The sequence below is a fragment of the Myxocyprinus asiaticus genome, chromosome 32, assembly GCF_019703515.2.
Source record: "Myxocyprinus asiaticus isolate MX2 ecotype Aquarium Trade chromosome 32, UBuf_Myxa_2, whole genome shotgun sequence".
NCBI classification, from domain to species: Eukaryota; Metazoa; Chordata; class Actinopteri; order Cypriniformes; family Catostomidae; genus Myxocyprinus; species Myxocyprinus asiaticus.
In genome coordinates, this window is record NC_059375.1 from 27,186,619 (window position 1) to 27,198,041 (window position 11,423).

General features: G+C 40.0%; 1 protein-coding gene across 3 annotated transcripts in view; it reads left to right on the plus strand.

The window, feature by feature from the left end:
* Positions 1-10,942, plus strand: part of LOC127423071 (helicase SRCAP-like) — a 45,498-nt gene extending 34,556 nt beyond the window's left edge. For all 3 annotated transcript variants that reach the window (XM_051667096.1, XM_051667098.1, XM_051667097.1), the window contains 8 exons: positions 1,424-1,626; positions 1,747-1,916; positions 2,071-2,267; positions 2,465-2,579; positions 4,371-4,490; positions 4,702-4,881; positions 5,003-5,086; positions 5,187-10,942. In XM_051667096.1, coding sequence (XP_051523056.1) covers positions 1,424-1,626; positions 1,747-1,916; positions 2,071-2,267; positions 2,465-2,579; positions 4,371-4,490; positions 4,702-4,881; positions 5,003-5,086; positions 5,187-9,332 — 5,215 coding nt within the window. In that variant the 3' untranslated portion in view covers positions 9,333-10,942. The remainder of the gene's footprint in view (positions 1-1,423; positions 1,627-1,746; positions 1,917-2,070; positions 2,268-2,464; positions 2,580-4,370; positions 4,491-4,701; positions 4,882-5,002; positions 5,087-5,186) is intronic.
* Positions 10,943-11,423: the final 481 nt, after the last annotated feature.

Here is an 11,423-nt window from a genome sequence, read left to right on the forward strand (position 1 = left end):
AAACATTTACCATCTCCAACGGTCCCATTTGCCATCACGCAGGCAACCGTCAACGACACCAGGTGGAAAATTACTAATAGCCTACAGATTAAGAAGTCATAAATGTAAAGACAATAATAATCATAATAAATAAGCCTAATAAATTCCCTTGTGTTCCCAAAATAATGCAGCCAAATATGTGTTCTTATCGAATTTGTGTTTGTATTGCATTTTGGTAATACAGTTAATGCTGCCTGAAGAAAATAAAAGTACATTTTAGGTTCAAGGTGAACATGTCTTGTATTACTTTATGATTTAATCACTTTCGTCTTTGTTTCTTTAATACAAATATATACATAACTGAACCTGCAGAGTTGCGTTCACAATGCATGCTAACCACATGGAAATAAAGCGAACTAAACTCACAGCTCTTCCTGAGATGATCGGAGATAATTTGCAGTATTCTCATAGATTACATTATTATTGCAAACAGTTTTCAGACGAATGAAACTGAGGAAAAAAAGAGTGAAAACTCTTTACATGCATGTGTTCCACATGAAAAGCTCGTGCTGCACGCCTCTGAACAAACAGCAAATCAGACACAAGCATTGATGGCTTTTCTTTTGTCTGTTCTTAAAAATATAATAAAGTTTGTTTCTTCAAGCGCATGCCTTTGTGACTAACAGCATTTCTTGTAATGTGTCACTCCGAGATGTCTTACAGGTTGCCTGCCTGTTGCGGGTAAATGAGCAAAATTACCCGCGCATGAAATGCATTTGGACGAGGAGCTTGCGAACTGGATTCAGCCTCGTCGCATTTTGCAGGTGGTGGGGGCTAGTTTCACAACCTGGGCTACTGTTTAATATATTTGCCGACTTTCCAGATACATGGTTTTGCCATTTCCTGATATTTGTCGATCATCGTCTGTCTATGAGTGTCGCAGTCGGCAGCGGGATCTTTGTAAGACATCGTCGATATCCGATAACATCGTCCTATGGCCCAGCCCTAGATGGCATTAGGGTAATGAACATATATGAACTCTTGAGTCTACATAAAGGCCTTTATATAGGTAATTATTGCTGTTTATTGCTATGTATTTTTATTTTGGTGCATACGAATGAAAATGAAAAGATATCATTCTTCCATGTGTTGGTTTAGGGTCAAACAGTGTGCCTCGATAATTTCTTATTTATTTATTTTTTTTTTACTGTTTTAGTTCTTGCATTTAAAAATTTTAAATCTACTTTGCAACTGGGGCTGATTGTTTGAAATAACGGTTTGTTTGTTGGAAAAACAAAATCACCCTTGAATGTCACTTCAGAGCAAATACGTAGATATCAAGATGTATAACAAATATCAAAATGATGAAAACTAATATATACAGCCCTCACAGTGTATTTTTGCACTAAAGTTTTTTAATGAGTGCCCTTGTTCCACCCCACAGGTTCACTTTTATCATTCCTCCAGTGGAGGCAAAACCTATCACCATGCACAGCTGCCACCCACCTCCATCCCTCAGACATCAGCAGACTGTATTCTCCTCCTTTCTATCTTCCCGTCTATCCCCACTCACACATACGCTCCATCGCATCCAGTGTAACATGAGGACACATTTCCCTGATTTAAGGCTTATTCAGTATGACTGTGGTAAGTATGAAGACCCCAATAGGTACATTCATTGGTTTTACAGATATTACACATAAGAAATATATGGTTTTGTGTAGTAAACTTTTTTTTTGTTGTTTTTTTGTCTGTTTTTTTGTATAGGTAAGCTGCAGACACTCCACCTCCTGCTTAGAAAGTTGAAAGCAGGAGGGCACAGAGTCCTCATCTTCACTCAAATGACGCGCATGCTGGATATACTTGAGCAGTTCCTCAACTACCATGGACACATCTACCTACGGTTGGATGGGAGTACACGTGTAGAGCAGAGACAGGTGAGTTACAATACTAGTCCAGAAGAATAGTTTTGTGTGTGTATGTGAATAGTTTTGTGACTATCATACCACATCACTTATGCTAGCAGAACTAAGTATATGATTTACTTTTAGAGTTTGTCTCGGGTGTTTCATACATTTATTCACCTCTCAGGCCCTTATGGAGCGCTTCAATGCAGACCGTCGCATATTCTGCTTCATTCTGTCCACCCGCAGTGGAGGTGTGGGTGTTAACTTGACTGGAGCAGATACAGTGGTGTTTTATGACAGTGACTGGAACCCAACCATGGATGCCCAGGCTCAGGATCGGTGCCACAGAATTGGACAGACTAGAGATGTTCACATCTACAGGTAAAGGCAAAACCAAGAGACCTGTGTACACATTTTTCTTTCTTGCTATGTAAAGTTTTAATTAATTTCTGATTACATTATTAAAAGTGTAGGTTAGTGATCACAGATTATGCGAGTACATTTTGTAAACACTAAAAGTCATGCCATTAAAGTTTATTTGTCTTGAATTAATATTTCAAATGTTCTGATTTGTTTAGGCTAATCAGTGAACGTACAGTTGAAGAAAATATTTTGAAAAAAGCCAATCAAAAGAGGATGCTGGGCGACATGGCTATTGAAGGTGGAAACTTCACCACAGCCTTTTTTAAGCAGGTATGGCTTCATTTAGTTTTCACAGGGTTCAAACAGTCATGAAAATCCTGGAAAAATCATGAAATTAAGAAATTGTGTTTTTCAGGCCAGGAAATGTCATGGGGAAAAAAGTTAACACAGAATGTTTAGGAAAAGTCATGGTATTTTTCTAACGAACTATATTTCGCAATACAAGTGTGTTCAGAAGTCTTCAAGTTTGGCACGATCGCGGAGCAATGCAAATGAGTGCTACTTAAACCCTCTTAAAGGAATAGTTCACCCAAAAATGAAAATTCTCTTACCCTCATGCCATTCCAGATGTGTGTGACTTTCTTCTGCTGAACACAAGATTTTTTTGAAGAAAATCTCCGCTCTGTTGGTCCTTTTAATGCAAGTGAATGGTGGCAAGAAATCTGAACGTCCAAAAAGCAGATAAAAGCAGCATAAATATAATCCATAAGACTCCAGTAGTTAAATCCATATCTTCAAAAGCGATATAAGTGTAGGTGAGATACAGACCAATATGAAGTCCTTTTTTACTATAGATCTTCAATTTCACATCTGAAAGTGAAAGTGGAGATTGATAGTAAACAGGACTTAATATTGATCCGTTTCTCACCAACACCTATCATATCGCTTTTGAAGATATGGATTTAACCACTGGAGTCTTAGGGATTACTTCTATGCTGGTTTTTGGACCTTCAGATTTCTGGCCACCATTCACTTGCATTGAAAGGACCAACAGAGCTGAGACATTCTTTTAAAAAATTTTATTAACTCTAGAGAGTTTGCACATGATTACTCAAGTTCATTTGGCCAGTGTATAAGAACACGGACGATTCTGTCAATGATCATGTCTGTGTAACATTATCAGCTCCCACAACTCACACAAAAGTTGTCTGTTTAGATTCATTTCTCTCTATTTGTTTTCCATTCACATCTGTAATTATTAGCATTGACAATTGTATGTGAAACTGATTCAAATGTAAAAATATACTGTATATGCTGTATACACTGAAACTTTCTCAGCTGTGAACGTGAGGTGTGTGGTGCTAAGATACGGGAAAAACTGTGACCCTTATTTAATACATAACACAGTTCTGTTCCCTTAAAACTGATGTACGTTTTTCAGTGTTAAAATACTTTCTCCTATCCTAGCTTAAAGGTGCTGAAAGCAGATTTATTTTTATTATTATTTTTCTCTCCATGGAAATATATGAATAAATGTTCCTACTCTCTGAAAGATACTAATCAAAAAAAGTGTTGTGATGGGTAAAATGGGAAAGAGTTGCTGGTAAAATTGGGCAATGATTGTGCGGTGGCCAGAAAAGCTAGTTTTGTACCCTGCTGAACATGTACTTTTTGTAAATTTAAATCCTATGCATTAATTTAAAACAATGTAAGGCATTAAAGTGTTAATAGTGAGCACAAAACAAAGGGCTTCCAAAATTTACAGTGAAACATCTAAAAGATGAGGAGAGAGAAGACGAGGCAAAAACAATGTGTTTGTATTTTAATAAATAATTTTTTTATCATTATAAAGCAGATGCTGTGTGTCATTGATTTAGTGGTATTATATAAGGTGTATGTTTTGAGTGTTATTCAAACAGTGCTGAATTTCATTTTTAAATGAGTAGAAACATTTTAAAATGCTGCAATAGAAGTTGAGTTTTGGAAGATCTTGGAAAAGTCATGGAAAAATCATGAAAATGTACTTGTCAAAATGTATACAAACCCTGTTTTCCACAGAACAGTCATTGTCTGGGATTACATTGTGAAATGATTGATTAACCCACTGTCTTGTTCCCACAGCAAACTATTAGAGAGTTGTTTGATTTGTCAGACGGAGAAAGGAAAGAGGCTGAGTTAAGTGTGCCTCAGTCAGATGATGATGAGTCCATTAATAAACAACAAACCACCATTTTGGAACAGGTATATAATATATATTTTTTTTAATGATTACTTTTTGTTTGTACTGTTTTTAATATTTTTATTTAGGCAGTTGTGATAAATGTATGGCATGGAATGTTTTTAGATTGTTTTTTTGTTTTCTTTTATTTATTTATATATATATATATATATATATATATATATATATATATATATATATATATATATATTATTTTTTTTTTTTTAACATCAGGCCCTGTGTCGAGCTGAGGATGAAGAGGATATAGTGGCTGCATCGCAAGCCAAGGCTGAGCAGGTGGCTGAGCTTGCAGAGTTTAATGAGAATATTCCCCTGGATGATGGTGACAGCAGAGACCAGGAAGAGGAGGAGCTCTCCAAGGCTGAGCAGGAAATTGCTGCCCTAGTTGAACAGGTAGCCAGGATGTTTATGTCTCCCTATAAGATGCTCAGTTAGAATGGGATTTCTAGTTGGTGGATCATTATCAAATTGTATCTTTGTTGCACTCATTTTTAACTGCCCCTTTTTTGAACAGCTCACTCCCATAGAGCGATATGCCATGAATTTCCTTGAGGCTTCCCTAGAAGACATTTGCAAAGAGGAGCTGAAGCAGGCAGAGGTAACTTAAACTAGTAGCCCAGCTTTAATACTATTTTTTTTTTAGAATCAATCTATAAGCATTTTTTTTAATCAAAATAAATTTTCTCTTGATTTTACAGGAACAGGTTGAGGCTGCAAGGAAAGGTTTGGATCAGGCAAAGGAAGAAGGTTTGAAACTGCATCAGTCATCTGACAGTGAAGAAGAGGATTCAATAACTCCAAGAACTGAGGACCCAACTCCTTCCCGCCGCCCTCGCAAACACAAAGAGAAAGGTGCTCCCTCTACAAGGGTCAGCGGAAGGCTTAGAGGGACACCTGCTGATGAAATGTCCCTTACACAGCCATCCCCAGATAGGGAGAGAGGCAGAAGAGGGCCATGGGTTAACTCTGAGCATAGTATGAACGAAACCCCAGGGCTCAGCTCCACACATATGTCACTCCTAGAAAGAGAAGTGCCTGAGAAGCTTCGCAGTTGTCTGCGAGGGCGAGGGGCAACCAAAGAATCTGTGTCCCCTACAACATCAGTAAACCAGAAAGTTCAAACCAACCAGCAGCTCTCAGATTCATCAATATTGTCCCCTGCAATGCAGGTTTCAGATCCAAAAATCAGTGTGCCACCCTCCCCCCAGCTGCCAATCTCCCCGTCAAGCTCTGTGCCTTCAGCTTCTTTATCTCCTACAATGGACAGAAACTCAAGCGGGCACCAGTCTTCATTATCTGCAGAATGCAGAGATGACAGTGAAGAGCATGGGGGAGAGGCACTGTCTGACACTGTTCAATATAGTAGGAGAGATAGAAGAACATCTGCATCATCAGACTCCATCTGTTCCCCTGAGCATCAATCTGAACAGGATGGTCAGCTTTCCCTTTCTCCTACTCTGGCATCACCTAACTCTCGCTTGGGACGAAAGCGACAGTCTGCTGAAAGCGAGATCCTCAGGAGCCTTCCAGAAGATTCTCCATCAGCCAAGGTCCTTCGGAAACTTCCAGGTCGCCTAGTCACAGTGGTTGAAGAGAAAGAGCCAAAGCGGAGAAGGAGGGGAGTGAGTGGAAGTGGAGGAGCACATACTGAGGGTTCATCAGAGGAGATTGAACAGTCTGAGGCAGTTACAGGCCCAGGCTCTCACTCTACTGATGGAGCAAGTCAAAATGTTAAAGACTCTCCTCCCAAACCAATCCCCACATCCTTAGCTTCCTCCCCACCACCACAAGACCAAGAACAGGTTTCCTCTCCATCACAGTCTAGTACAGGGAGAGGACACCACCCCTGTTTCCCAACACACCATTCTCCAGACATGCCTGTTCTGCGAAACTTACCAGTGCGTCGGAGGCTAGAGACAGAGTCTCGAATGGCTGCACAGTTAGGAGAGCAGTTTGTAGGAAGAGGTAGAGGGGTGGATAGAAGATCTGCCTTATCACCAAAGAAACAAGAAAATAATTTAGACAAGGACAGTGTCACAAATTCCACTGTTCAAAGTGACTCAAATGTGATCAATCCTATACCAGTGAAGCGCAAGAGGGGAAGACCTCCGAAAACACCCACAATGGCACCAGAACTGCCCGATCAGAATATACCCATAACTCAAAAAACAAGCCCTGAACAGAGTCCACCTCACTCGCCAAAACGGAAAAGGGGTCGTCCCCGTAAAGATTCCACCTCAAGTACAGCAGCAACTTGTAGTGCTGAAGAACCGCTAGACATAGTTACAAGCTCGTCTCCAACTTATAGTTTTACTAGTGCTCCTTCATCCCAAGAGCCTAACTTGTCAACATCCAATGTTATACCTGTGATTTTGCCCACTGACATCAAAACTCTACCAATAAGCTCTCCAACTGTAAACCCCACTTCACCCTCAAAAGCTGCTGAATTGTCATCACCTCCTCAACCATATTCCCAAACAAACCAATCCACTACATGTGTTTTACTATCATCTGTGCACAGGGACTCTCAAAATAATGCCCATTGTAAATCAGAACTGTCTCATAGTGATACTCACACCAGTCTGAGCCCCATAACTGCATGCATTGACTCTCAAACAAGTACAATTAAAACTCCACACAGCACTTCTACAGCAAGTGTCTCTCAGACCAGTACAGCTTCCTCCCATACACTACAGCTTCCAAGTCCTCACCAAGAGCCTTCAGCTAATATAGTCCCCAGCCATGCCCAACAACATACCCTTACTACCATATCTGTACTCTCTCTGACCAATAAAATCCCTGCACCTTCAGAAATTGTAACTGTCTCAGGTGCAGATGTAGAAGCTGAACAAAATTCATTCGCCGCTAATCGGAGAATGGGTCATTTGCAGCACTCAAATACATCAACTCAAGTGGCTTCAAAATCTTTAGACGGAATTAATATGACTGCAGACTCTACACAGGCCTCTATAGAATCCATATGTAATACAGCTGTACCTTCTGCTGCCCCACATCAAACATCCACCCAACCAATTCCTGTACCTGCTTTGATTTCTGAGACTGATCCAGAATCTTCTTCATTTAAGACAGTTGTATCAGAACCCCCTGTTAAACCTACTGTGTCAATGGTTGTCCAGCAGTCTACACCTAAGCCTGATCAAACATCTGTTCCTCCCTCACAACCTCAAACAACACTAATCCAAACAGCAAAATATTCTACACATTCTTCACTCGCATCAAACCAAAAGCCTTCCAATTTTGTACAATCCCCATCTTCCCCCAATCAGACAACAACAGATTCTCTGCCCACTTCTCACAATAGAAATACAGATTCTTCTCAACCCCAAAACATGCCAATGGAGAATGTGACTGATAGTCATGAAGGCCAAAATGAGGAGGTAGTAACAGAGGAAATGGAAATGGACTCCATTGGTGAGGATGATGCAGGAAAAAAAGACGTCTTGTCTCAGCCAAAAAGAAGGAAAATGGATGCCGCCTCAGTCTTGAAAATTGAGACCCATGATGCACCTAAGACTGATGAACCTGATAAGCCATCAGAGGAGGACAGTCCTAGAGAAGACAAAGAGACTAGAACTTTGGCCAAAAAACGAAGCATCAGTAGGCAAAGCAGCCAGGAGTCAGTCTGTTCCTCTTCCCCATCTTCTGTATCTTCCTGTGGCACAAGATCACCTCGATCCAAAAGGGCTGGAGAGGGCATGAGGCCTGCAAAAAGGAAACGGGAGGATATAAAATCTGAAAATGAGAACGTGAAAGGGTCTGCCCAAAAACACCAGTCCAACTCTTCCACTTCTTCAGACTCTGAGGACTCTAATAGCAGAAATAGATGTCTAACAAGATCAGCCCAAAAGAAACTTGAGAAAGATGGCAGAATTACTAAAAATAATGAGAGCAAGAGACAAAAGGTGAGGTCAGACAAGAAGGGTCAAACCACCAATACATCAGAAGTGGACTCCAGTGGTGAAACCAGTTCAAGGGTAACCCGGAAATCCACAGGCCCACAGTCTGTCTCTCAGTCCAACACTTTAGCCTCCCCTGAACCTGAGGTACTGGGAAAACGCTGTTCAGCCCTTAATGCTGCAGCCAAACTTTTGGCCATGAGGGGAAGAGGACCAGATACACCCAGTCCCAGCCCCAAAATGAAGGCAACTGGACAGCAAAGCAGGCCACTTTTCTCTGAAAAGAGCAGTAAACCCAAGAGCAATACAGGGCAGGACTCTCCCAAGACATGTAACAATAAAGCAGAGAGTGGCAGACAAACCCCCAATCAGTCATCTGAATCACCTCAGTCCTCTTCTGCTGCCCGGTCCACTCGGCAGCGACCGGGCAGCCTTGTACCTCCTTTGGAAACTGAAAGAGTTAAAAAAGAGGAGAAGAAAAAGAGATCTGATCTGAAGGAGGAAGGCGATGATGAAAATAGAGAGACCAGGTCATCAAGAGGTCATAGTGCCTGTAGTAGTGTAAGCACTGAAAGAGAAGCAGGCAGCAGCAGAAGTCGGAGCAGCAGCAACAGCAGCCAACGCACCTACAGTTTGAGCTCACAGAGTACAGAGCCCTCCCACTCCCGTTCCAGAGCACCCTCCTCTGGTAGTGATACAGAGAGAGCCAAAAGTATTCGGGGGAGGAATGGTGGAGGTAGAGGTAGGGAGAGCAGGAGAGAGAAGAGGTCCCAGAAACATGACAAACCTGAACTGAGTGCTGGGTCAAGTGATGGGACTCCTGACAGGGTTCTCAGGAGTGTAGCTGCATTGGCAGCAGCTCAGGCACGTACTCCAGCTAGTAACACACGCTCTTCATCCTCTCAACACCGGCACTCTAAGACATGATAGGCAGAGAAGAAACTATCTCTAGGTGTAAACAAGGAATTAGATGAGAACTCCTGAGAGGAGAGAAGGCAGATTTTATGGATTCAAGGAAAAGGGATCAAGGAAAGTCCATGGTTTAGCTGTATGAGAGAAGACCGAAGAAAAAAAAAAAAAAAAAGATTATTGCAATTGTGGTTTGATCTGACCTCACCTTTTATGCCCTCTCTGCTATCTTAAGCCATTTACAATGTAGAAAAGGGTCTATAGAAGCAGAACAATGATGATGGAGATTTTGCCACTTATTTAAAAATGTGTCCTAACAATTTGAGTTAAACAAGATATTTCACCCTACTACAAAGACTTTGGAATTTCAAAGTAGCTTGGCCAGAGGCAAGATTTATTATTTGTTCACACTATGTACTGTAATCATAAAAACTGAAAGACTGGAATACTATGTAAAGTATGTATTAGATTAGTCGCATAGATTGTACACTTTTTACAGAGTTTACAAGTGCTGCAAACAGTATTGATGGGGAAGAAATTGATTAATGCTACATTTAACAATTTAGTGGGGATTGTAAAATTTTAAAGTTTTTAGACTGTTGCGTTCTGGAAAATGTTTGTCAGCTGTTTTTGACTATTGCTTGTTTCAAGTCAGTTGATAAATTAAGAAAATTCTATATCTTCCAGGTTATGAAGAAGAGGGTAGGTCTATAAAGGTGTTTTTGTTCTGCACTATGCTGGAGTTTCTATTTGCTTGGGTCACCTGTATTGTAATGTCTCAGTCCATTACTTTTAAATTCTGCTGCTGCCTGCTTTTCCCCATTTGCACATCTGAAATGTTTCAGACGGTGGAGTGCATTGTGATTTTGGTGATTTCTTTGGTGATTTTTCTTTTCTTTCAGAACATCAACTTGTCATTACATCTTTACTGGTACCTCGCGCTGCATTCTGTAAGCTCTATGTGTTTCTCTTGAGCTTGTGATGAATATTGAAATTTGCTTGTCATTTGCTTTATTAGCATTACAGAAATGGGAGACAACCTCTTGCTATTTTTCATCACATTATGATCATCTTTACACATTAAATTGTATTCTCAAAGACAGAATCTAAAATTAGTTTGATAAAATGAGAGTGCCTGTTGATCCAAACAAAGATCCATGTTAACGTATAGAGGTTTGGGCATCTGTAGTGATTCTAAGTGTAAAAAGCTTTCCCATCCTTCATCATAAAAACTCATTTCTTGTTTATGTGCAACCAAAACTGAAATCAGTTATTCAGTGAAAATTGCTACTGTTAGCTATTTTTATTTCTGGAGTATTGGTCATTTTATGAAGGGACTGATTCTGGGTGGGTAGGAGACACCTGAAAGAACCTCTTAGATGGTTTTTTAATTTTATTTTTTTCGCTGAGCATTAGCAGTCAAGTGAGTTGTAAGAGAGTTTCCTTTGTCCAAAAAGGGCAGAGATGTTTGGAGGGTATTAGTAGAATATGGTGATGGTCTTATTTTCATTTTGATTTGTCTACTCTAATTTGTTACATTCCTTATGTTCCCTTGTAATTCCACATTGTTTTACTTGAAAGATTGAAACAAAAATGTAAGTTGAATAAAAAGACCAAAAAATATACAATTTGCTTTTGTTTTTATTAGCTAAATTTTAAAGCATTGTCAATAAATCAAAAAACAAGTTTTCATAGAAAACATCACGATTATTTGGGGAATAGACAGGGTAGACACCATATTGAATTTTCTGCAAATAAAAGCAATGCTGTAATGTGCACTCCAAAAGATTGTTAGTTACGATTTCAATTGTGTAATTTGTAATCGGTATCAGATCACATTTTAGAAGTAATCCAGAAGCACCCAACACTGCTTCCAACCAGTTTTCTCATCACTTTTGACAAGTATAGAGGATTATCTTTCTGCTGTAATTCTTACACGCCTCCTGGCCTTCATTTCGGTGTTCATGTATCAGGATTAGATCTCCTGTGTTTCTAATAGGTCACTTGACCTTAAGGTTTCAGTGTTACAGTCTGTAAGTATATCCAAGTTTTTCCACCTAGAACAGAAGAGGCAAATTTGTTCCTTTTTATCAGGGATTACGTGCCAGT